The sequence below is a fragment of the Hyperolius riggenbachi genome, chromosome 5 (genome assembly GCF_040937935.1).
Source record: "Hyperolius riggenbachi isolate aHypRig1 chromosome 5, aHypRig1.pri, whole genome shotgun sequence".
Classification (NCBI taxonomy): Eukaryota; Metazoa; Chordata; class Amphibia; order Anura; family Hyperoliidae; genus Hyperolius; species Hyperolius riggenbachi.
In genome coordinates this window covers 56,128,303-56,155,476 of record NC_090650.1, presented here as the reverse complement: position 1 = coordinate 56,155,476, position 27,174 = coordinate 56,128,303, and the positions used below count along the sequence as shown (strand labels likewise).

At 43.3% G+C, this 27,174-nt stretch overlaps 1 protein-coding gene across 4 annotated transcripts in view; it reads right to left on the bottom strand.

Moving 5' to 3' along the window:
- Positions 1–27,174, bottom strand: part of MPP7 (MAGUK p55 scaffold protein 7) — a 508,595-nt gene that overhangs the window by 169,906 nt on the left and 311,515 nt on the right. For all 4 annotated transcript variants that reach the window (XM_068235721.1, XM_068235724.1, XM_068235723.1 and 1 more), the window contains exons 5-7: positions 24,979–25,056; positions 16,200–16,280; positions 1,862–1,993 (exon numbers count right to left, since the gene is read on the bottom strand). In XM_068235721.1, the coding sequence (XP_068091822.1) occupies positions 1,862–1,993; positions 16,200–16,280; positions 24,979–25,056 (291 nt within the window). The remainder of the gene's footprint in view (positions 1–1,861; positions 1,994–16,199; positions 16,281–24,978; positions 25,057–27,174) is intronic.

Here is a 27,174-nt window from a genome sequence, read left to right as displayed (position 1 = left end):
AATCTTTTAAAGCAAAGTTGAAATGCTGGGTGTTAGACCACTTTAAGATCATCAACAACTCCCACGTAAAGTGCTGTGATGGCTTGAAGTCTCGTTTGCGGTCATTGTGTGCAGTCGTGCATACCTGCCGGCAGAAAGATGGATCGGGGAGCACTCAGCGTGGGATGTCGCTGTGATCCATCTTCCTTTGTTGCAAGGTGAGCATTCAGTTTATCTGGCCAGCTGTCACTATAATAGTTAGCACCTCTCTAGGGACAGTTGGCCAATTGACTTTAGTCAAGTGTGTGTACAAGCCTTAAAGAGAAACTCCAGTGAAAATAATGTAATAAAAAAGTGCTTCATTTTTACAATAATTATGTATAAATGATTAAGTCAGTGTTTGCCCATTGTAAAATCTTTTCTCTCCCTGATTTACATTCTGAGATTTATCACATGGTGACATGTTTACTACTGACAGGTGATGTCAGTGGAAGGAGATGCTGCTTGCTTTTTTTGGCAGTTGGACCCAGCTGTAAACAACACTTATTTCCCACACTGCAATGAGGTTCAGAGACAGGAAACTGTCAGGACCATGGTTCTGACATCACACTGTGGGAGGGGTTTCACCCCAATATCGGCCATACAGCGCCTCCCTGATGATCCGTTTGTGAAAAGGAATAGATTTCTCATGTAAAAGTGGGTATCAGCTACTGATTGGGATGAAGTTCAATTCTTGGTCACGGTTTCTCTTTAATAACTTTAGCTAAAGACCCTAAACAAGCATGGAGATCTGGTGTTTCTGACAAAAATCTGACAAAATTAGCTCCATGCTTGTTTTTGGTGTGATCAGACACTACTGCAGCCAAATAGATTAGCAGGGCTTCACATTCCCTAGGTTCTCTTTAAGGTAAGTCAAACAATAGCACTGAGTGTATAGTTTTTTTCACTGTAAAACTGTTTTTTTTTAGACATTTGGACCGGACTGGCAAGTGGCAGGAAGTTGACTTTTCATTTTTTCAAACTATAAAAACTTCAGTATGTTTATTGAGGTGTAAAAACTCCCCCAATGTTTTGGTCAGTCTCACTTTACACTGTCGTCTGTACACTGCCCTGCAATTTACTGCAGCAGACAATGGATGGAAATGGATATGCAAAAAGTGCCTATGATTTTCCCCTTTCATATGTTCTTTGGGATGTTGTCTGTTGTGGTACACTGTAGAAAAATTCCAGTGCAAGCGTTTTCTTGAGCCTCAGATCGCATGGCAGCGGAACCTGCAATTGGTCCACTGTCTGTCAATATGGATACAGCATCTGCCCAGCATAGCATGAACCCAGACTCAGAGTGGGAAATAATTAGAATCCCTATCAGTGAACTACTGCTAATTGTGTCCCAAATTAGGACGATTTTCTTTCATTTCCTGTCTGATCTGTCAAATATGAACGTCACCGAAATTGAGAGAAATCGCCTCCCACAGGGTTACAGACCATTATAAAAGCCTGAGGTTTAGACTTATCTATACATTGTGATCTATGGCCCCTTATGCAATTATTTTTTTCTCCTGAGTTATCTCCCAGGAGATAATTTTCATATTCTCTTTAAAATAACTTTTAAGCATTTCGCAAATGAAAAAAGTACCTAAAAGTTGTCGAAAAAGTTCTATCAAAATTATTTTGAGTATTTTTTGCTCGCTGGTGGATTAAAATGCATTAGATGACAAGTTGTGAAAATATCACTTAGGAGAAAGCAAAGGAGAAAAAGTGAATTGCATGTGGGCCCAGGTCTCTAGAGAAATTCCTTCACTTCCTGTTCTTTGACAACCACGAAAGCAACAGGTTGATATTTGAGCTCTGGAATAATGACAGAAGTTGAGGCAGCTCTCACCAGTGGTTCTCGGTTTTTCACAAGTCTGATAATTTTCACAGAGTCTTCATCATCATCGATGTCATCTGGCATGGGAGGCAGGACAGGATCATAGCTTTTCTGAGCCACGGTATCATGCACTGACAGTAAGGCCTACAAAACAACAAAGAACTCCATTACAGTGGATTAAAAACACCTCCAGCCAGTAACCTCACATAATGTCACAACTGCAATGGATAATTTTTCAAAACATCTATCCTGTCTGTACAAAGCTGTAAAGCAATAGCCTGGTTTATACGACAAAACTGATCCATTTTTTTGGTTACCGGTAATTGAAAGTCCCCAGAACGTTGTTCACGGTAAAACACACGTGTGTTTGAGACTGCCACAATTTCATAAAAAAAGATTGTATATGGCACATCTTAGTAAGGGGGCTTTTAGGACCATTGTAGTCCCTTACACACCCCAATGAGTTCTGGGTCACCATGAGCTTGCTGGTTAGTCTGTGCCATATGGCAAAAACGTTTATTGTATTGAACAACATTGAATACCATTTTTAAACATGGATTTTTCATATTTAACATCTCTGTACATCTATCAGTATCTCATGCCATCATCATTCTCTGGTTAGCATTACATTTACCACTCAATACCACCATTGTTACCTAAAATGTAATTTAATACACTTTTTTCCCTCTGCAACCACTTACTGATTCCTGTTTATTAATTAAAATAAACCAAGTACAGTACAGTTATATTTTATTATTATCCTACCCAACAATCCCTTTCCATAGATATAATTTTCACATTACATAACATACTATTTCTATTTTTTAAATATACAGGTGGTCCATAGTTAACAAACGAGATAGGGACTGTAGGTTCATCCTTAAAGGGGAACTTCAGCCTAAACAAACATACTGTCATCAAGTTACATTAGTTATGTTAAATTAGAATAGATAGGTAATATAATCTCTTACCCATCCTGTTTTAAAAGAACAGACAAATGTTTGTGATTCATGGGGGCTGCCATCTTTGTCATGGGGGCAGCCATCTTTTTGGTTGAAAGGAGATGACAAGGAGCAGGAGACACAGTTCCAACTGTCCTGTGTCCTGATTACCCCTCCCAGCAGCACATGCTAGGCTTCAAATGTCAAATTCAAAATGTAAAAAAAAAAAAAAATTGCACCAAAACAGCAGAACGAGAACAACAACATCAGAAATCCCATCTTGCTTTGCACAGCATCAGGGGAAAAAAGCCCGGGCAATTTTCTTCTGTACAGCTAAAAATGAGGCTTGTATAAGAGAAACAAAGTTCTGATGCTGTGAAACTGTTAAAGAAACACCAAGCCTTTTCAGTGCTGCTGAGTCGATTTTTAGTACGGAGGTTCACTTTAACCGATACCCATTCTTAAGCCAGAACACTGTGCCATCTCTGTCCCTTGTACCTCCTCAGTGCCCCCCCCCCCCCCTCCCTGTGCCTCCAGTGTCAAACCCTGTCCCCTGTACCTGCTTATACAAAGTTAAAAGCCATTTTTTGTTTGAATTTTTTAAAATCAATTTTCTCAAAAAAAAAGAAAAAAAAAAAAGGTTCAATTTGAAAAAATGTACTTGTTGCCACAGAAACCATAATGTTTGTATCGGCAGGTCTTTCATAAGTCGGGCCTTTATAAGTGGTGGACTACCTGAACACACATTCTTGCATAATTTACTCTCCAATCTTCATTCTCTCGAAACTCACTTTTTACAAAAAACATACACTCTACCTTAGGCCATTCCTTCTTTGACCTCTGCTCAAGTTTCACTCCTACTAGATATCCTAAAACACACTACCTCTAGGTATGATTATTTTATACTATCCCTCCTCTTGTTTCTTCCCTATTCCTTGAGATTGTAACCTCGCAAGGGCAGGGCTCTCTCACCCTTTTGTGTCATTGAATTTGTTAAACATGTTAACAGAGTAAGCAAGCAGCTCAGGGTGATCCAAACCATTAGGAATGTATAGGGGGCTAAAAGAGACCGAAAAGCCCTCCTACTAAAAAGCAATGCTTGGTGTGATTAGCCTTCTTAACTTGCAATAATTCAGCTGTAAGTGAACATTTGTGGTTACCCACAATGCACCACTATTGAATATGCAAATTATCTCTTTTCGCCCCTGAAAGCTAGCATCCAGAACCGCTGGTGTATAGCAATCCTATAGCTTTAAATTATACACAGCCACATCAACCCCACGTTTCGGACTTTTGGCCCTCATCAGTACATGGCAGGGATTGATATGGCTGTATGGGATAGGGCTTGGACCAGTACAACAGAGTAACCAAGCAGCTTGAAGTGACCCAAACCACTGTAGCCGGTGAAAATGAGCCTTAACAGTGGTACTTAATGCCTTGGAGCCTCCCTGGTGCACAGTTTGGCCCTCCCCCTTACACTATGCATACAGTTGTACAATAACACAGAACCCATATAAAGACAGAATCAAGGACATTTTTTGTAGCATATAAATACACATCAGCAAAATAAGTAGTAAAGGTCTTCACACTGCCTGTTTTTCAGCTTAAAAATTGAACTGGAAAGAAAACAAGAGTGAATCTGCCAGTGCAGTGTGTGTCCTGCTCTCATAAAGCAATTCTAAATAGAATCCCAGTTGTTCTATATGTTTTCCACACACTCTTATAGTTAATCTAGAGGAATATAATTGAGTTTTTAAAGGGGAAAAAAAAAGACTTAAGGAAAGTAAAGCATAGACAAAACAGTAACGCTGTAATAAAGCGAGACCAGATGAAAGCTATTTACAAAAACGTCTGAGAAGGAAAAAAAAAAAAAACGTTGTGACTCATTTTGAAGAAAAGATGAGCAGGAGATTTTTTTTCCATTGTAGGGAGGATTAACCGAAAGGAAAACAGGCTTTTTTTATTACGAGAGGCACGGGGCATTGGTCACTGAAGTATCTCCAGTGGAGGGAATACTAATCCAGCAAACCTGGTTTACATATATCGAGATCATAATCGGGGATGCTGAGAGGTTTTCAAATTAGCAATACAAAATTCTCAAAAGCCAAAGATATATAATGTTAATTGGAATGGTACTGTATGAGGCTTCACTCCGCATTCTAACACACAGCCTATGGATGTACAATATATTGGCACTGTGTATATGTTTATGACACATCTGGGGGCAAAGCAAGGTTTTTATCAGTACATGGCAACATTTTGTGCTTTTGGGGGTGTATTAGACATTTTATTTTGTGCACTTGTGTGGTTTGCTCGCTATGGTCCATATCCTTCTCCAATGAGATATTTTCAAACCTTATCAATAAAATACTTTAAGAGCTAACACCAAACAAGAAAGTACTCAAAATGAGTTTGATATTACCCATTTACCTACCGGTACTTTTTAGTTTTTTTTTTTCAATTGCTAAGTACTGAAAAATGATTTTTTACATTTTTTTTTAGATAAGATGAAAAATTATCTCCTTGGAGAAAACTCGTTAATAGGATATGGCCCAATAATGGGTTTGAGATATGCTCTGTAGTTTTCATCTTAGATCATTGCATAACAAAATCACTAGAACTTTAATAGGACACGTTAGTTTGTAGTGATGCTGTTCAACCTTATGGTCAGGGGGCGTGTCTAGCACCATATTTATCGGTCGGAGGGGGCAGAGCATCAATGTCCTGGCTTTTGGGGCAGAGCCAAGTGCAAACAAAAGGTGGGCCCGGGGCCGGAGCTACCATAGGAAAAAATGGGCAATTGCCCCAGAGCCTGTAGGGACCCCCAAGGTGTCCCTCCACCATCTTAACTGTTGGTCCCCAGGGACTCTGCAGAGTCTGTTAAGTTGGGAGGTGATTGGGGGAGGGTCAGCAGCCAGCTCAGGGGCCCAGGAGGGAAATTTGGCTGCTACAAAGGGCCTCTAATGGCGCTTTTTGGTCGGGGGGGGGGGGTGTCTGTTGGGGGGCCCCCAGGCTAATTTTGCCGAAGGGCCTAATTGTTACTTGAACCAGCCCCGGGTGGGCCTGCCAGAGGAAGGGGCCTGCCACACATAAACTAGTCTGGGCAAGCGAGTGCGGCACGTGGGCCACCAATTGCACAGCCCCGAAATAGATGATGACAGTCATCATGATTTATTTTAGTTGTTGAGGTTGGAATGAGTATAGATTTCGATGGTTGAGATAATTCAGGCCACTGCAGCTTTAAGGGCTTGCTGCAGGGTCATACAACTCAGCACACAAGTGATCCCCCCCCTTTTTCTGCCCACCAACAGAGCTTTCTGTTAGTGGCCTCTGAATGCCGCCGGCAGGTTTTTGTTTTTTTTATATATTTTTTTTTTAAAATACATTTTCCTATTTATTTTTTCCCCCGCCAGCCAATGACATCGATCGGCTGTCATAGGCATCAGCCTATGACAGCCGATCGCTCCTGTGCCTCCCACGGGGACATCTGTGTCACACGGCTGTCCCCAGTACAGCGCTGCCATAGATCGCAGCGCTGTACAGTATAAAAAGACGGCGAAAAGTCTCCTAGTGGTGATCGCCATTGGGAGAGTTCAAGCGGGGATGTGCGCGCATCGGCACACGCGATCCTCTGCAGTCTCCGCCCCCAGGACTTCACACCAATTGCCGTGGAGCGTCCAGGAACAAGTTCACAGGATTAGAATCCCCCCCTCCCAATAATATATATCGTGTTCATAGTCATTTTATAAGTTATAAGAGCACATAATAGCATACTAGATGATACAATATTTGGCTTGCTAATCCCTTGCTTATTAATACCACCAAGACTAGATTAGACAACCAAAATTAATGAATGACAAAATTGGCCATAGAGATTGTATGACACCATCTCACTTCTCCAGTAATGTAGGAACCCAACCAAGATACTGATGAAAAAAAAACCCCTTCTCTCTCCAGAAAGTTGGCAGCAAAACGGTCTCATAAAAAAACAACAACTTTAATTGTGATTACAGCTTGAAATGCCAATCACTTCCATTTTGTCCCAAAGCCAAACAGCAGAAGGACAACATAATTGGCTCAGCCTGAAGGAGCTAAGTAGTTCCTAATCCATTATTTATTTTGTTTGGGAGAAATACAGCAAGCCACAAGCACGACAGGTCAGCCGCCCGGCGCAGGCAGGAAAACAGAGGAGAGATGGCAGAAAGAGAAAACAGAGGCAAAGAATCCTTCAAAGGACTGTCCAATTACTCTATTTACTCTTCAATTACCCCCTGTCAATGCTTCACTGACATGAAGGGGAAGCTGTGCTTCAACCTAGCATGCAGATCCTAGTGAAACCTACTATACAGTTCAGCACACTCATGTAACTATGCAAAGGGCTTGCTGGTGTCATACGATGGGGCGGCCAGCTTGTCAACTGAACAAATATACTTAACATCATTCCAAGTGAATTCTCTTGGATGACTGCCCAATACCCTAACCCTTGTGTCTCCCGAAGCATGGTTGACACATACTAACGCAGTGCATCTGTGCATGGGGTATCTTGATGAGTGACACTGTAAGGTTAAAGTGGACTTAACAAGATTTCAGAAATGAAATCTATTTTCTAAATTGTAATAATAAATAGCAGCCTTTTTTCAGCTGCATGACGACAAATATAAAATATTTTACATTTATTGGAGGAACCCCTCCCTTCCTTTCATATTGTAGGGACAGAAATCGGCAGTCTGGTGGAGTAGGAGGTGTCCAGCAAAGGAGGAATAGCTAATTGCTGCCACCTGTATAACACTAGTAATGAAAAGAGAAGGGTGAAAAGCATGCACTGAAATGCTCATAGGCTTGGAGTGTTTATTTATCTTTGTATGTGTCAGAGTGGTGCAACTAAATATTTTGAATTAAAAAAATGTTTGGTTTGGGTCCGCTTTAAAGAGAATCTGTACTCTGAAATTCTTACAATAAAAAGCATACCATTCTATTCATTATGTGCTCCTGGTCCCCTCTGTGCTGTTTCTGCCATTCTCTGCTGCAAACCTGGCTTGTAATTGCCAGTTTTAGGCAGTGTTTACAAACAAACTAACCAGCTTCTAATAGGCTCAGCTAAGCAGAGTGTGTTAGTCACACAGAGCCTGCAGGGGGTGTGTACAGCTTCTAGCTAATCACAAGCAGCCCTGCACATTCCAGTCTGACTGCCTCAGCCTGACTGTGCCGACTGTAGAGAGAAGATTAGATCATATAACAGAGATAACACAGCTACTGTGCAATTAGGAAAAGCTGCAGTAAGCCAGACCACATTAGAAAAGGCATAGGAACTTATAGCATAGAAGAAATAAAGATAAACAATTTGTTACAGAGTCTCTTTAAAGAGAACCAGAAACAAAGCATCCTCATGTATTTTATTACATTTATCAGTGGGAACATGACAGTAAACACCTACCCTGCTTTTAGTTTCATTCTTATCTGCTTAATTAGTCTATTATCAGCTGTGATAAGAGTCCCCAACTGGCTCAGTCTAGGTTTGACCTGGAATCATTAGAGCTGAGTCACTCTTCTGTGGAGTCTTTTCAAGCCCAAGCCTGCCACCTCCTGGCTCAGATTTCCTGCTTTGCATACTGAGAGCTGTGATGACATGGGAGGGGCTGCTCCTGCTGAGAGAGAAGCTCTGTGGCTGCAATATGATCCCTGTGTGCTCTGTGTGCCCTCTGCATAGAAAATGATGATGACTGCAGTTTCATTCCTATGAGTGAGACTTCCTACAGCTGCACATCATACCAAAATGAAAGCACACAGATGAAAGGCTGCAGCCTTTCTCATATAGCCTAGATAGCAGCCTAGTCTCATATAGCCTAGACAGCACATGCAGAACAACTCATAACCCCGAAGCAGAAGGGATTTGAGCCGGCGGCCATATTTGATTTTTCCTGGAGCAATAATGGATAAAAAAACACTAAAAAAGGCACACCAGAGCGGAGAAATTATCAGGTAGAGCATTTATTCTTTACAAGCTATCGACTGATATGTTTATTTTGCGTGAAACGTTCATCTCTGGTTCCCTTTAAGTCACATGGAGAACGTTGAAAAGGCTTGATGTAATTAATGAAGTATAACAAATTTAGAGTTTTAGAAAATGATTATCCTATATAAACAACAACATCAGGGGTTGGGTGAGCATCACTACTTACCTACAGGGTGCAACTCCTCCGGCCCTTGGCCCGTTCAAAATGTGCCATCTTCTCCAGTTAGCCGGCAGCATCGACTGGCTTTTGTAGCTCCTGGTGGTGTCACGTGACGTGCATGCCGGGAGATGTAGTCCATGGATGGTAGTTATGATGCCCCCCCCCCCCTCGAAAACACCTTCCCGAAAGGCACAAACCATTATCAGGAGGGTTGTAAAAAAAAAATGGTGCTCAGGTCACTAATGTTTGATTAGTGGTTGATTATTACTTGTCTTAAAGCACCTAACAAGCTTGCAAAAAGAGGCTGGCAACCCACTGAAAAATGGAGGGATCAAGGTGGCAAAATAGTTCCTTTTGTAATACAGACGGAATCCACATGTAAAAATTTAATTACTACTTATGTCTGCAGTCCAGGTTCAGCTATTGTTTGAACTGTCCCCAAAACATAAAATCGACAAAAAACAAACAAAAAAACACTGCTTAAAAATAATGTGGAAGCCGCCAAGTTATAGAAATGTCCATATTACAAGCACATGTGAATTATTTGCCTGCTGCGTATTAAGGTTGCGCTGTAATACTACACTGCTCACATTAATCTAAGGGGCGGCAATGATGTGCGAAAATACTGTACATTCACAAGCAACCAATCAATTTTGCAGCCCAGTAAAGAGTGTATTTTCAAAAACATCATTAAAGTGGCAGCTTTTTAACACTGAGTACCATTAGAAATGTGCAACACAAGAATGGGCAGAGAATAAAAATGCTCACGAAAACTTACAGCTGCCATACACTGCATGTGGTTTTCTTGCAGCGGTGAACTACAAGACCCAGCAAATCCAGGACTTGTCTTACCACTGTCTGTCTAACTGATTTGTAGTTGGGACCTAGGGCCTGACAGTTTCTCGTCTGCGAGCCTTGTTGCATTGTGGGAAATAACAGCTGTTTCCAACTCCCCCCAAAAAACAGTATCTCTTTCTGTGCGTACATATATCTATAAAAAAAAAGCAACCTTTTAACATTGTTAGGGGGTGTGGTTATAGATAAAGGCAGTTGGTGCTGGTTTTTTCATGTCCGCCAGTAGTAAGGATGATGACGTGCAGGCTAATTGTGGATCAAACAATATGACGAAATTACATGGCCGATATCAATCATTTCTTGATCTCTCTTCCATGTTTAACTACTCACTTTGCAATGTATTGATTTATTTTTCCCCCTTTTCGCTAAAGTTCCTCTCTAAACTTCTGTAGTGCAACGTATAGTCTGACGTGGCTCAAAGGGTAGGAGTTGGGAAATACAAGCTCCACAAAGTTAGTGGAGCAGTGGGTGCCAGGTAATGGAGAGCCTGATGGCCGTCTTGCTTTTACGTGCTTCTTCCAAGGCAACATCCACTGTCCAATGAACACCCTCCTCTGCAAAACCCGTTAAGAAACTAGCTCAACAACAGTGTGAAGACTTTGCATTAAGAGCAAGCCTATTTATGGTGGTGCTGGGCTGTCATTCCGCTAGTCGTTATGAATGTTCTCATCTCATGATTCGCCCACAGAGGACACCAGATAAGGCAGAAGTTCCCGGTGTTAATATTCCATCCTCACCACACTGCAGTGCTACCTCCACCACTTCCTCCCAGCTTTTTTGGATATCTGACTGGAGTATGTTTAGATACACGCAATACACATCCCACTAGGGTAACTTACTGAGTATGCTCCAAGTGGGGCACTACTGTCAAGGCCGGATTTATACTTTTCTCGCCCGTAGGCCAAGTAATTTGGAGCTCCCCTTACAATCTCAGCAGTGCCCCTTCCATTCAATGCGCCACTCCCTTTTCCATGTTTCATCATGCCTGTACTGCAGCCCCACTCTTTCATGTACAGCTCTCTCTTGGACATCAGCTTCCATTTTCATGTGTTGTTCCCCATTTGCAGCCTTTTCAACCCCTATTTCATGTCCAGGTGCCCCCTCAGGCTGCAGCCACACAAGAGGGCATTTGTGGCCTTTCCAGAAATCAGGCCCTGGCTACTCTCTTTAGCTGTACACGCACTCTAACTCCTGCAGGAAAGAAGTGCTCTGAAAAGATTGTCTCAATAATTCACACTTGTGAAGAAAGGAGCTTACAGAGAGGAGAATGACAGCCAAGAGGCCGCAGGTCTGCACAGAACCACTCTGAAAGCCCAATGCAGCTGGTTGGAGAAGACCACAAGTTATTTAAAAAGTTGAAGACAATTTGTAACTTGAAGACAGTTACAATGTTTCCTGCACGGGATTAACAGCTCACCCAATGATTTTATGTTTTCTTTCATTCCGGTCCAGGTAAAACACAGACACCTACATGGAGAGAGTCAGTAATATTCTCAGTTATGTTTAGCGCATATTCCTAGACCTCATATTCAGCTGAACCCTGACCTCCTCGTTTAAATAGTGCAATTTTATGGTCTGATGCTCTGGCTGGATGGATTATTCCGAATATCATCCAAAAGAGAGAGGAGAGAGTAAATCATGCAAGAAACAGAAGGCAGACTAGTTACTTCTCAGCGCTGTTGGTGTTAGATGGGGCTTCCAGGAGGAATATAAAACCTGCAACTCTCTTCTAATGGAGGACACGCTCTCTGACCTCTTCCCCGATACTGGGCTGGAATATACAGCATCCCCCCCTCATCTATACCTGACCTCTGGCAGTGCTGCCTGATCTGCAAATCCAATCACTGAGTCTTCCGTGCTCTCCACATGTGTTTAATGGATCATTCCAATCCCATTCAAGAAATCTTGATTTTTTATGATTATTGTTTGACGTCTCGGTGTGCATCTGGGCAACGCGGAGGGGAAGGCGGGGGGAATGTGCTCTCCGTGATTCCTCACCACACATGTCTTGTTCTGGAGAGCCATAACTCACGCTCGCATGGTGCAGACTTGTTCACGCACACGGTGTAGATAGGATCATTACGCTGCAGCGGGGGAGTCAGGTGGGGTTTGTAAGGGCCGCCGCAGCTCAATCAGTTTTACTGATCCCGACAGCTGAGCAGCAGGAGGCGGAGGCGCTCAGGTAGAGGCTGAATGTAGGATTATGGTATTCAGCTATGTTATTCTATGTAAACGAGAAAATGTGTCACCGAAGGATTAACAGCAGGATTGTAGCTGAAACCTGAACATTCTACATGAGCAATTTCTTAAGGTGCCCATCCATTTATCGACTTGGCGGCTGATCGGCCATCCGATTAAAAAATTATTGAATCAAATGAAAATTGGTGCCGCCAAGTACACGTCCGATTGACAATGCCACCAATTTTGGGCTGAGCATGTTGATCTGACATTCTGCAAGATGTTGGGCCATTGTGGTCGATCAGGTATGCGTTGGTAACTGGGAGTGATATTGGGATGAGTGAGGAATGTGATGAAACCCCGGTGCTGTCTCCCCTAATGTCCAATGTGCCCCCCCTTTGCCCAGTGCGGTATACATTACCTGTCTGTGGCTGCTGCTGGCTCCACTTTCCATCCTCAACCCACGTGGTTGCCAGAGTAACATGGGCGAGTGTGTGATATCCCTGACGCTGCCTAGTGCAGCCAAACGAGTGGGCGGTAGGGAGCAGTTACAGTTACCTGTTCCGGACTGCTTCTACTCTTCCTCCACCCGCAGCTCTAAACTTCCAACAAGTCTTCTGGGCTCTGATCACATGATATAGCGTGATTGGGATCCAGGAAACCGTGTCAGCATTACAGCACCACCAGATGGTGGAAGAAGGATGATGGAAGAGACTCCACCACCGGGTGACGCTGTAATGCTGACACGGTCTACTGGATCACGATCACATGTAATTGGTACTGAGATGATATGTCGGGGGTTACATCACCACCAAAGTGTAGGAAGAAGAAGCAGAACCAGCCGTCCGGACAAGTAAGTACAAAATCTCTCTACCTCCTTCTCTGCATACATGCAAAGCTGGGGAAGGCACACTTTCCCAGCAGCAGGAAAAATTCCTACTTGTGGCCAATTGCTGCTAGAAGGTTAATGGCCAGCATTCGAGCTGAGAGGAAGTTCTGAGTTTAGTTCCACTTTAAACCAAACTTCTTGGCCACTTCCAGCAAATAACCATGGCTGCTTCAGGCCAGTCCTGCTTCAGCTCAGTAAAATACATTACCATACATAACAGTTTACTGCCTTTTGCTTACTCCCCATTAAAATCACAATAAATTGTTTGTAACCAGATATTTTTTTCTCAATGGCGTTTTAATAGTATACAAGAACACCGGCTATAAAATACGCTTAATTTTTATTATTTTGCGGGAAAACGCAGTGATTGCCCTGCCGCGGCTACACGACCGAGAGGTCTAAATGCCCAGAAAATGTCATTTAGCGAAAAAGCTTCATCCTCACATAGACAAGGAGATTAATAAAATGCAAGCTTGGGTTACGCATCTATAAATAATGGTGTACACAATTCTCCCAAACACCCATCGCGGGCTATTAGGAAGTGCAAGGTATAGGTTACCTTTTCCACAGGATAATTTGTTCTGTTCTTTCATATCAAATGTCCAGTCTATCTCTATGTGGTCCATTAGGATGTTGTTTTAAAGAACAGATCCGGGCAAACACATAACTGCCGTCATTTATTATTCCTTCGAAAGTTGTCAAAACATGTTTCAGCTCAGCTGCTGTAATTTCCTGACGTTAATCTTCATGTTGCGCTGGAGGTGATCTTAATGTTGTCATCGGGAGTGCTGAACTTTACCAGGGTGGTTACATGCATCACCAGCCTAAGGCTGGGCATATACGTTTGAATCACTGTCTAATATGCCAAGCCAATCGATCCCTCTCGGAGCAAAAAAGGATTGGATAGTGGGAGACTCCTACTGCACAATGCATGCTTTATCTCGACTGATTTTAACAAAACTGTAAGCCATGTATTGTAGAGCAATGCTATGCACCCATTAATTCCCCAGGGCCTGCGCTTCCATAGATGCAAAGGGTGCAACTGCCCCAGGGCCACAATGCCTGTAGGGGCTTCTCCAAGGTGCCCCTCCTCCCCCCTAGCTATGGTGACCCATGAGGGCGGGGGTGCTGTGTGTCTAGGAAAAGGAAGAGGTGAATAATGGAAACACCAAAATACTTTTTAGGGGACATATGATGGACACCTAATAATACTGTGTCTAAGGGAAGGGATTGGATCGGGCTTGGCAGCCAGCTTAGGGGCCCTGGGGTGATTGGGTTGGAAGGGGGGCGTCAGCCCCCCTCTTCCAAGTTACTTTTGTCCCAGGGCACCATTGTAGCTAGAACCGGCAAACACAAACATTATTTTTACAGCATGCCCATTCACACTTTTGATCAATTAACTGTACGAATTAAATCGAAGGTTAATCACTTGAATAGGTTGGGTGCAACAGATTTAAAAATGATTGATTCAGTCGGAGAAAAATCTGTACATGTAAAGCACAGACCGGATGTTGTCCATTGATAGAGACTACATGGACTGTTGCACTTTTAGTATTTCTGAATAGAGATGGTATCATCCTGCATTTTATGAAAAGCAAAATACTGTGTAACTGAAAAAACAGAAAAAAAGGCAAAATGCCTTAAATCTAAATCCCAGTAATAACACATAACTTTCAATCTCTAGAGTTTAAAATCTGCTATACCGAAATAGTAGAATTAACCACAGCAATACAGTCAAGGTATGCAATGGCGCATGCCTGGAAAAGGCCACCTATCTCAGATGTAAGCATGACGTTTTGAATCATCTCAGATATCTCCTAGTAGAGAAATAAGGTACCAATAGAAACAGCAGTTTGATGGGCCAAAATGGCGGATATTGTCCATTTCGGTCAACTAAACACCGTAAGAAAGATTAGTGCTGTCTCACTGTGATGTTCACACAATATAAACCCTGTGAGGACCAAATACAGGTGAACACAAAGATGGAGACACCGAGAGCCCAATATAGTGTATGTACTGGTAGATATTAGTGGATATACTTTAATGAGTTCTATTATCATCCATGATGTACTGTATTGCAGATTACAGGGCTGTTTTTCTGGTTTCCATGTTCAAAAGACAACCGGATGTTTAAAGGACCACTCCAGTAAGAAAAAAAAAAGTAATCAGTAAAAATATGACAGCACCAACAGGTTTTGGACTAGTCCACCTCCTCATGGGGATTTTAAGGTTTTTTTTTTTTGTTTTCAAAAACATTTCCTAAATGGCAGTTGCTAAGATCTAACTGCCAAAATAGTAAGATGCCGGCCAGCCTCTCTACTTACTTACACGCTGTTTTGTCAGTTAGACTTAGTAACCGCCGTTCAGGAAGTGCTGTTGAAAACAAAGGAAACCCTTTAAAGGAGGTGAAATAATCCAAAATCTGTTGGTTCTTTCAGATCTTAAAGAGGAACTACAGTGAAAATAATGTAATAAAAAAAAGTGTTTCAGTTTTACAATAATTATGTATAAATGATTTAGTCAGTGTTTGCCCATTGTAAAATCTTTTAAATCGCTAATTTACATTCTGACATTTATTACATGATGACATTTTTACTGTTGGCAGGTGATGTAGCTGCTGCATGCTTTTTTGGCAGTTGGAAACAGCTGTAAACAGCTATTTCCCACAATGCAACAAGGTTCACAGACAGGAAACTGCCAGGAGTACCACGGTCCTCAGTTTCTTGTGGGAGGGGTTTCACCCCAATATCAGTCATACAGAGCCCCCTGATGGTCTGTTTGTGCAAAGGAATAGAATTCTCATGTACAAGGGGACATCAGCAACTGATTGGGATGAAGTTCAATTCTTGGTCAGAGTTTCTCTTTGAATGCTTACTTTTTTTGCTGGAGTGGTCTTTTTTTTTTTTTTTTTTTTTTTTTAAGTTTAAAAACAAAGTGGAGATGTGTAAGCAGTTCAGGACTTCTTTATAAATGGGTGGCTTCATGGCAACCTGTAATGGAAGCTGTAATGGGAGCTATGGAGGTTATCTCCATCCCAGCAGGGGCTACATCTTCACCTGGGGTGACCCATCACGGCTCGCTCACATATGGACTAAAAACCGACAAACAGCGTCTTTGTCTTGCAGTCGTGGCAAGCTGTTACAACATTACAATTTCACTTTTACAATCCGAAGGCCGTATATTTTCTGGCACGGAACCCTAACAGCACACAAGGCACCTTGAAAAGTGTCGTTCTACTTTCCAAGTAAATAATCCCCCGTTTTCTGCTTAATGCGCAGCTCCGTGTCTCTCCCGCAGGTGTAACACGTCCTCACCTTGAGATTTGGTTTTGACAGAAGCTTCAGCAATTCTCTGATCTCGCTGTTCAGCGGTTTGCTCTGCAGTTCCTCAGCCAGCTGTGAAAGAGACAGAAATGACAGCGTGAGCATCAGCTGAATGCATCCTCTACCCATTGCAGCCACTGACAGCCCCGAATCTATCTTGTCTGAGAGCGCTGCTTTCCAGTGTACTTAAAACAGAAGCCAGCGTGAGCGAAAACAGACAATTAATCACTCGCGCTCTGCAGGCGGCCTCAGCGGACCTGATGGAAGCCAGTTTTTCTGCGGAGTTTTAAGTTGAGTAATCGGATCTGGCAGCATGGTAGTCAAATTGCACTCTGATTTATTGCTACGGGGGCAAAATCGTACACTTCGCTTAGGGGGATGGCTCCCTGCGTGCAGACAAAGGCCTGCTTGTAAAAAAGTGGCGGATCTGTCTTTGACACTGTCTGTTTCAATAGAGAAAGCTGCTTGTTGAACGAGGTGGTAAAAGCTGAAGGGCTTCCAATAAGCCACAGAGGATGTGCTGTTCGGGATTTAAGTAATGATGGAGGGAAACAGCAAACCTTCGAGAGGCAATACTGTATGGGCCTTATGTTGTGTTTATACACATGGTAATTTGCTCGTTAGTGTAAAACAAGGTCAATCAGAAAAGTTTATACATGCCAGCTAACATAGATGTGTCAAGCTACTATAAACTACATCTTAAAGCTGTGATGGCCGACTTCCTGGACACAGAAGTCCTCCAGAGTAATGCTGGATTTTCTTTCAAACAAGTAGGCTTGTTTTAGTCGACAATCCACTGAGTGTACAGCTGTCACTCAACGTCAAGGTCCACTCATTCAATAATCTGCTAAATTGGTTTATTCTTGGTCAACCACTACTGAAGCAGTTCTAGCAGTTCCCATGGAAAACTAAAGTGGGACTTTTGGTTTATTTTCTACATTACCTACCCCCCCCCCCCCCCCCACACACACACACACACCTCCCAAACCATTTCAAAAGTCATAAAGGGCCACACATCAGTATACCAGTATACTAATAGACTTCTATCACCCTAAATGATGACAGATGTTTTGGGTTACATTTACCAAGCAACTGCATGACATATTAGGCAAATGGCCTCACATTGGCTTTGAGTTGACCTCTATGGTTATCATTCCTTTAAACTATCCTTGGCTGGGATTCCTGAAAACCTTCAGCAAGGGCCCTTTTACATGTCTAAAGATTCTAAGGTCTCCATGCCAGGATTTCAGAAGCGAGCATAATATTCTGATTCTGAGGCACTGACATATCCGTTGCTGGATCTTGCTATTTTTTAGGCAAATCAGGAATCAATCTCTATATATGTGTTTCCTGCAGTGAGCACTTTGACACTCTACACAGAACTGCGAACCAAACAACATTGGAAGGGGGCGGGGGGAGGTCTACAAGACTGGGGAAGAGTTAGGGAGAGACACTAGCAAGGGGTCCAGTGAGGACACAAGATTAGAAGTGGTGCTGATGGGAGCAACAGTGGACAAGGAAAAGTCCTTTGCTTATAATCAAGTCAGCACGGTGGCGTAGTGGTTAGCTCTCCCGCCTTGCAGCGCTGGGTCTCTGGTTCGAATCCCAGTCAGAGCACTATCTGCAAGGAGTTTATATGTTCTCCCTGTCTCTGCATGGGTTTCATTAAGGCACTTTGGTTTCCTCCCATACCCTTAAAAAATACAGATAAGTTAATTGACTTTCCCCTAATTTGTCCCTAGACTATGATACATACACTACACAATACATACATAGACATATGACTATGGTATTGTGAGCCCCTCTCAGGAACAGTTAAGTGACAAGACATTATACTCTGTACAGCGCTACAGAAGATGGTGGAACTATATAAATGCTAAATTCTAATAACCATTTTTACTTGAGTGGCTCAGGTTATATTCTTATCTGGTTATATTCAAATTTGTTGAAAATTAAACAAATATAAGTAATATAATCTTCAGTCTTTTGTTCTCCTCCTGCACTTCTCTTGTTCTCTAGTGAGGTACACGCCTCATACATACACCAATAGAACAAAGCACACATGCACTGAGGATAACACAGGGACAAGTGACTCTACTCGATCGTGCCCAGTGGGGATATGAGAGTCCACAGCTGGAAGAAACCTATTCGTCTTGCACTAAGTCGAACAGGTATAGAGTGTCCTTATACTGAATCGGTGGGTTCCAGCAGAATCCAAGAATCCTCTGGACCATGCAGAGGCTTCCCACTACTGAGGCAAAAATGTAACTACACTCCCCCTCCCTTCCAGCTAAGGCAGCAGTGTCTAAAATCTGGCCCACGGGCCAAATTTGGCCCTGCCAAGCCTTCACCAGCGGCAACTTTGAAGCGCTCCACAACAATAAAGTACCGTATTTTTTGGACCATAAGATTTATCAAGGACAAAATTCAGAGAACCTGCTACCCCACCAGTTACACTAACTACCATATGATAACCTCTGCTGCACCACTAGCTACCCCATCTACCCTGCACTAACTCCTGTGCTGCCCCAACAGTTACCCAAACTACCCTGCACTAACTCCTGCTGGCCCACCTGTTACACTAATTACCATACACTAACCCCTGCTGCTCCACACTTACAGCAGCGGCTGGCGCGCTCCCAGTTCGTTAATTAGAGATTACCTGTACAATAGGCATAATGTACCAAGCGGCACTTGGCAAACATTGTGTTTATTTTACTAGTCTGGCCCCCAAACTATTTCAAGAATGGTTATATGGCCCTTGGTTCAACTAGTTTGGACACTTTTGAGTTAAAGTGTCCTTAAACAGCAACAGCTACTGCGCCTCCACAGCTTAGCGTAATCATGCTACTCAGCACTGCAAGAGGGTGAGAAACAGACTAAACTCTCTGATTGGACTGCTTCCTACAACTGTGGGAGCCTGTCCTACAGGAAGTAGCAGTTGAAGGCCAAGTTCTTTAAAAAAAAATGATTTGTCATCAGCTAAACAAGGAGTTGCCACACACTGCCTATAATAGACGAGTAAAATGTTAGTAGAGTTGGGCTTTAAAGTGTAGATACACATAGATACACATTCTATAATAATCCAGCGGAAGCTGAATCCCTAAAGTGGCTATTTCCTCTACTTCCGTTGGGTCACTGGGATCCCGTCTGCCTCTCAAACTGAGGTTTTTTTCAGTTTTTTTTTTTTTCTTTAAACAACCCAGATCGACATGTGCACAAGAAAAACCTCCTGCAAGGAAAACATCATAAGGCTTGAGACAAAACCACAAGCGGAACCGCAAGTGGAACAGAACCATAAATTTACTTGATTGTGGATTATTTGGGGTTTCCAAAATCCAAAGTCTTGCTTCTCCGTTCTCCTGTATAGGAATGGGGATGGCGCTACATGCCAGATGAATTAAATTTCACTTCATTCTCTCTTAGAATGTCCTAATCAACAAGGACCCTTTCAGCACCAGCTAACCGACCACCAGATGCTCGAAAGCACGATGTGTTGCCCCAACTGTTACACGAGGGGTTAATACAGGCCATAAAAACAAAAATATGTCAGCGGTTAGGCTTTAGCTATAGGAACGTCGATTTCCATGCCTGCGACCAGGAGCTACGGGTCCGGCCAATTTGTGCTCGGAATCCTCACTCTTCAGCACTTTTTAGTGTTGGTTTAAGAACATGTAACAGAAGATGTGCAAAGTCGTCATCTGGGAGATGGGGGGGGGGGGGGGTTGTTTTTGCAATGTTTTATGATCACTAATGTACATAATGTTTTGTTTCTTAATCTGCTGTTGGACCATCATCGCTTTCGCTAAACGCTGCCAAACTCTTGCCAAGAAACTGGGAAGGGGAGGGGGGTGTTTGCAAATGGTTTCCATGATAGTCAGCCCTGTATAGCCTTATCCAGTCAAGCGATACCAAAGTAATGTAAATGAAAGGGATCTGGATGCCGTGTGCAATAGATAGGAGTGAAAGACAAGGCGTTATCTTACAGACTTAATAGTAATAGCCTTCATCTGCTTCGGGGCAGTGTACTGTAAGTACTGTAAGTATATAGTTACATTCTGTAAGACGCACAGTTCATCACGGGGATCTCGGAGAATGTGGGGAGGAGGCATAACCACAATCACCCATACTCCATTAAGATCTATACTTTAAGGCCTAAACCTTAGCTAACAGAACAACATGGCTTTATACAATAAAGAAATGTTCATGGAAGCTGTGACATAATTTGGGTTTGAAGGGGAAATTTTGCAGTTCACACTCACGTACTGCTCATTTGAATCCAATTATCACCAGTCAGTTATACAGAATGCAGAAAGTGTTTGTCGGTGGAAGGAATCCTATGGAACAAAACGTGCTCCTCAAGGAACCTATTAGAACGCCTCCCCAACTGCCTTAGCAGTATATCGGTATCACTTGTTTTGCCACTACAGAACGAGTAGAAATCCCGAGCCAAGCATGTAACAGAGCAGCGGTGCTGGGCTCCAGGATCACAGCAATCCTGTGTGAGCCTTGTGCAGGCGCAGTAGCGGCTTTCGTTTGGACTCAAGCAGAAATAGCCCACCCCGGTCGGATCCATTCTACTGCGCTGCCTGCACAGTAAAACAGATCTGATTGGGATACACCCCAGGGGATCTTTTTTTTTTCTTACAGATCCTCTTTAACAGGCTCCAAAAAGGGGCATATTTAGTTACACAGGTATTACACCACTTCTACTAAGATGACTTAAAGAGAACCCGAGGTGGGCAGATGGGACACAGAGACATGTTCTCTGCCTCATGACATGCTTCTGTGTCCCCCACACCACCACTCTCTGCTCTCCCCCCCCCCCCCCAATGCTCTAGAGCCCCCAGAAATTAGCGACAATATTTGTCGCCATCTCAGAGGTAAACACAGGGAGAGGGCTTGCTAGTTCAAAACGCCCGCCAGGGGCGTTAATGCAGGGTTTCCAGAGTTGCCATTGGGAAGCTCTCTCTCCCTGGCCACGGCCCCTGCCACTCCCCCTTCCATTCACGCTGCAAGACACACAAAGTCTTTCCTTGCAGTGTCGTGCTCTATAGGTCATGAAAGTGGGCCAGTGCGGCCCGCAGAAGCAGCTTTATTTTCGGCTACCTGATCCATTCAGCCGCCCCCCCCCCCCCCCCCCCACCTTATCCGGTAGCCTACTTTTTTTTTTTTTTTTACTTTAGCCCACCTCGGGCTCTCTTTAACCAGTTAATGGCAAACTGACTTATTAAAACACCCTGTTTGAGCCTGTTAACTGCAACAGGACATTTTAATAAGCTCGCTCCCGCCGCCGCTCTGCACGTGTGGGCGCCGCTCCCGCCGCCATTACCCGTCGGGTCTCCATGTTCCGTGATTGGGGAAGAGGATCGAGAGGCCCTCTACCCAATCACAATTACTGGAATGAATGGACGTGACCGCGATCAGCGGCCACGTCCATTCATAAAACAGGAAGCCATCACAGTTCAGTAAAATTTTAAATTAAAAAAAGTGAACACTTCCTAAACAGGAAAATGTTCACTAGCACCATCTTGTGGCCAATAAGTAAAATTACACATACAGGCACATACATACACATACACGTATACACAATATTAATACAATTAATAACTCACACTTAGTACTCTTTCAGACTATTTCTCAGCAGGGCTAGCACTATATAACTCCTTGGTTTTCACATAATTTCACTTTAGGGACGATTTAAAATGGGACATAATGAAATACATTTGCATTACTGACTTTAGCTCTATTATAAAGCACAATTTTGACTGCTCGTCAGTGGTCATTGAGATGCAAATAATTCAGACTTGCTAGTACCCATATTGCCCTGTTGGGCGTCAGGCGGGAGACTGAACTGCTTGACAAGCACACAGTTCAGTAGTCCTTCTGAAAGAGGTTTTACTGCCACCTCTTTATGGGCCTGTTCGCTAATCCCCGAAGCGCTAGCGCATTTTAAACCTATAGCACAATATTAACCAATGGGAGTGATCTCACTGCCCCGATTGCCTCCGATCGCGGGTGTTTCGCGATCAGCGGCAATCGCTAAACGTGTTCCCTGCAGCATTATGCCGCAATTCTGGAGCAATCGCAATACAGTGCTTATAAAAGCGCTGATCGTGATCGCTCTGAATCGCGAGAGGGTACGGTGATTTTACCGTGCTAGGGCCTCGTTCACATCATTTAGCGCAGATGGCTGTGCGCGCAATCGTATGATGAGAACGGTAGAAGGGCTTTCTATGCCCTTCTACTGTTCTTGCGTGTCGCACACTATGCGCACTGCCAAAATGCGCACGGCAGCACGTATAGTCTTAATGAGCCCTAAGGGCTACCGTTTTGCACTTTTAAGTGTGAATGGGCCCTATATCTACCCAGCACTTACCACACAGGTAGATTAACAAAGTGGGCTGCCACACAACAGAGGAGGAAAGGGTGATTCCTGCAGTCTGTTAGACACTCTTATTGCATTTGTTTAAAAAAGCTGGCCACATATCAAATATGTCGGTACAGTCTCTGGCCTCTTAAGGACCAGAAACTGCTGGTACAAATGCAGCACCGTGCAGACCCGTCACTCTTGCCGCTCACCCGTCGCTGAGGCCCACTTGCTCTGCCCTCACTATGCGGATTGCATTGGCTCCCGACTGGCTCACAGAGCTCTGTTGTCATAGTGACAGCAGAGCGAGTGGCCAGCAGGGCCTGGAAAGCGGCATAATCGGCGGTAGTGGTGGAAGTGTACGGCCCAAAATATTTAAAACTACGCCCTGGCAGGGATAAAAGGTCCCAAACAGGGCGTACATTTCAATTGAGTCAGTCCTGAAGCAGTTAAATAGCAGGTATATTACCTTTTTTATAGTTGACAAATATGTATATAAGTGTAGCGGAGCACACATGAAAATCATCTTGGAAACGTCTGTACACTTGATGTATGTAGAGTCAAAATGACTTTTTCACTGTGCTCACTGTAAACACTACATAAATTAATTCCCGGACTCTATTATACATTCCACTGTCGCAGTGCTGGCACCCAGCAACACACAAACTCGCTTTCTCACGTGTAATAAAAAGTAGCCGCATTGAATAACAGGTGCACTTTTTTCCCTCTTCTAATAGAATTATAGTCACAGGAAATTGACTACTCAATCAACGTGATCATTGAACGCTACTTCTCGATTATGACAGCAGTTTGGACAGCCGTCTGACATGAATCATTGCTCCAGCACTCCGCAGCGGGCTCTGACAGCCCCCGCCTGGATTTTATATTCCTCATTTCTGTTGTATTAACTGCCATTTTTCTTCTCTTGTCAGCAAAACAGACGTCTCATTTGTCTATTATTCTAAGAAAACTCGTCTTGTCTGTGACTTTTTCCAAATCCCTGGCAAGTGGTCGGTTCTCAGGCCCCCTCTGCGGGACTGCAACATGTAATTTTAATAACGCAGCTACCACGTCCTGGCATCCAGAGGTGCCATGTTTCTGCTGCACGGCGGCGGACACAAATTAGAGCCGTGTCAGCGAGCGGGCTGCGATGACAGCTTGTTGTGCAGAACTCTCAGCAGCACAGAGTTTTAGTGCTGGGAACAACTTACATCTATTTGTGTTGGGGATAAGCATATGAGCATATATAGTGATGCAGGTTCAGTTTCAAGATTCTGTACCTGGCCTACAAGTCTGTACCTAGGGCCTGTCCGACCTACATCTCTGATCTCCTCCACATATTTATAACTGACGCCCCCTTTGATCACCTTCCTTTGATTGTCCAGCGCATTTCTCACTCCCAAGCGCGACTGCAGGACTTTTCTAGAGCAGCCCCTACTCTGGAACTCACTTCCCCCATAGTTACATAGTTATTTGGGTTGAAAAAAGACATACGTCCATCGAGTTCAACCAGAGAACAAAGTAGAACACCAGCCTGCTCCCTCACATATCCCTGTTGATCCAGAGGAAGGCGAAAACCCCCCACAAGGCATGGTCCAATTAGCCCCAAAAGGGAAAAAAATTCCTTCCGGACTCCAGATGGCAATTAGATAATATCCCTGGATCAACATCATTAGGCATTACCTAGTAATTGTAGCCATGGATGTCTTTCAACGCAAGGAAAGCATCTAAGCCCCCTTTAAATGCAGGTATAGAGTTTGCCATAACGACTTCCTGTGGCAATGCATTCCACATCTTAATCACTCTTACTGTAAAGAACCCTTTCCTAAATAAATGGCTAAAACGTTTTTCCTCCATGCGCAGATCATGTCCTCTAGTCCTTTGAGAAGGCCTAGGGACAAAAAGCTCATCCGCCAAGCTATTATATTGCCCTCTGATGTATTTATACATGTTAATTAGATCTCCTCTAAGGCGTCTTTTCTCCAGACTAAATAAACCCAGTTTATCTAACCTTTCTTGATAAGTGAGACCTTCCATCCCACGTATCAATTTTGATGCTCGTCTCTGCACCTGCTCTAAAACTCATCTGGTTCACCCCTTGTTCAACATCTTCAAACAAGGCCTCAAAATCCACCTCCAAAATTGCTTGCCCCCTGCTACACCTATGCCCTAGTTTGCTCTGCTGAGAACTTATTCAGCAGCACCCTATCCTCCATCCCTTCTGATTGCAAGACTCTGGAAGGGTCTCCCTAAGTGTATCCAACTTGATCATGGCCCCATATCATCGTGCACCCTTCCCATAGACTAACTTGGACTTGAATTACTTGGTCTATAAGACCTTCACTCCAGTGCATGATCTCGCACTTTAAAAATACAATAAATAATAATAAAAATACTCACATCTTCTGCCAAAGCTGTGGCGCTGTGTATGACTGGCTGTGGGTTCTCCTTCTCGTAGTAATGTAACTTCTCATGAATCTGGAGGGGAGAAAGAAAAATAAATCATAATGCATTAAGCAATGAAATAACAAAAAAAAAATCATAAAGACAACTTTTAGGCGTCTTTGACACAAAAGCGTTGTTCAGTACTCCTAAGAGATCCGTTAACCTTCAGAAGGGAGACTAGGAAAAAACAGACACACCGGGAGCACCTTATGGAGTATGCTGAAAGTGATGGTTTGCATTAAAGCAAGGTAAGGATGTTACTCAGAAACGAGGTTTGCAAGACCAACTACCACAGTGTAATCGCAAGTGAGGAAATGCCATCCTCACTCAGGTTCTTGGGTCTCTGGGTTGTGTGGGTCACGCTCCAAAAAGTAATTTTGTGGCAATGAATAAATATTAAAAAAAAATAATAGAATAGCTTACCTCTGACAAGGACAAAGACTGGGTGAGGTAATTAAAATTTATTGCAAACCAGACACTGATATTACGAGTTTTGTGAATATCAGTCCGCTTCTTCAGATTAATTACAACCATATCTTAGTGAAGTCGTATATATGAGCAAGGAGGGCCTTGCTTGCATATAGTACACTAAGACACTGTTGTTTTTGATCTGAAGAAGCGGACTGAGATATGCAAAATGCATAATATCAGTATGTGAATTGCAATACATATTTATTACCTCACCCAGGCTTTGTCCTTGTTAGAGGTAAGCTATTCTATTATTTTTATATTATTTGTTGCCTCCTCTCCAGTTTCTTTTCATTCACACGGAAGGCTGAAGGTTGTGAACATGTTGCTAATGAAAGTCAATGGGAGCATTTAAAAAAAAAACAACAACTCATAAAGCGCTGACAGTCAGAAAAGCTGTAAGAAAGCGCTCACAGTGTATCTTCAGCCCAAATCTGGTTCAGAATTACCCTAAATCACGTGTCGAACTCCAGGACTGGAGGGCCAGATCCATGCCAGTGTTTAGGATGGACTGAGAGAGGACTGAGGACTGACTGAGCACAGGCCTGCATAATGTAACTGGGATATATCATCCTATATCGGAGTCTTTACGGTGTATTCAGCCTATGAATAAATTCACGTGCGGCGCTCGCTTCCACCATTCCGGATTTTAGTGAAGTGAGAATGAATATAAAGCAGAATTCTTGTTAAAATGAAGGGAGACTTTTCCACGCTGAAGTTAGCCACCCTGGTTTATAGATGATTTTAATATGTGATTCTGGATATGGCGGGACTACCGCCCTGGAGGACTGAAGTCGCTGGGTAGAGATCTACCATGGGAAGCTCAGCAACTCCCATCTATCATTAGCGTCTGCTGAAGTGTTAGCGATGAGGTCAGGCGGAAGGAATGTGTGCTATGTCCATCAAGCTTTAGAGTAATGGGGAATATGAGCGCTCTCTGGGTCATGCCACCATATTGCAAAAGCAATCATTTCCAAGAGAGTATCTGAGGCTACAAGGCTTTATGGTTCTACCTTCTATGGGAGATTACCACCTTACCTAGTAAACGGGCCATTATTTCATTTCCAGGCCTTTTTTTCCTTGCACTTGGCTACCTCCATTAGTTCGGTGTAAGGGGCTGATGTCTTGAGTCTGGGAGGTATTTGCTCATATTATAAAGTGTGACTTGCCATGCAGGCAGACGATGATGTCATCCTGAACTACTATATGCCAGATATAGGTTATTCTGGATGTTAAAGACAACCTTCTGTCATTTCAGTTAGCTCGCCGCTCAAGCTGTTACTCTAACTAGCAAAATGTATCCCCAGCCAAGACTAGGGTGGATCCACTTAAAGTGGACCTGAACTTTTTCACAGGACAGAAGAAAAACATAGAGGCAGGGAACACACTTGACAGTTTTCGTGTGCGTTTTCTGCACAGAAAAACGGAGAACTCATGTTAATCAACGGGCTAATTCACACTTAAAGTGTTTTTCGTGCGCAGAAAAAAAACTGACATTCTGCACCATGATTCTGCACATTTTCTCAGTTTTCTGTATCAATTACATCAGCTGCTGTGAAAAAATGTGTGTGTTCTCCTGCATAGAGACACACTTGGTGTGCAGAAAACGCACGCACAAAACTGAAAGACAAGTGTGTTCCCTCCCAGAGAAATTCACCTTGTATGTATTTAGAGAGTTTAGCC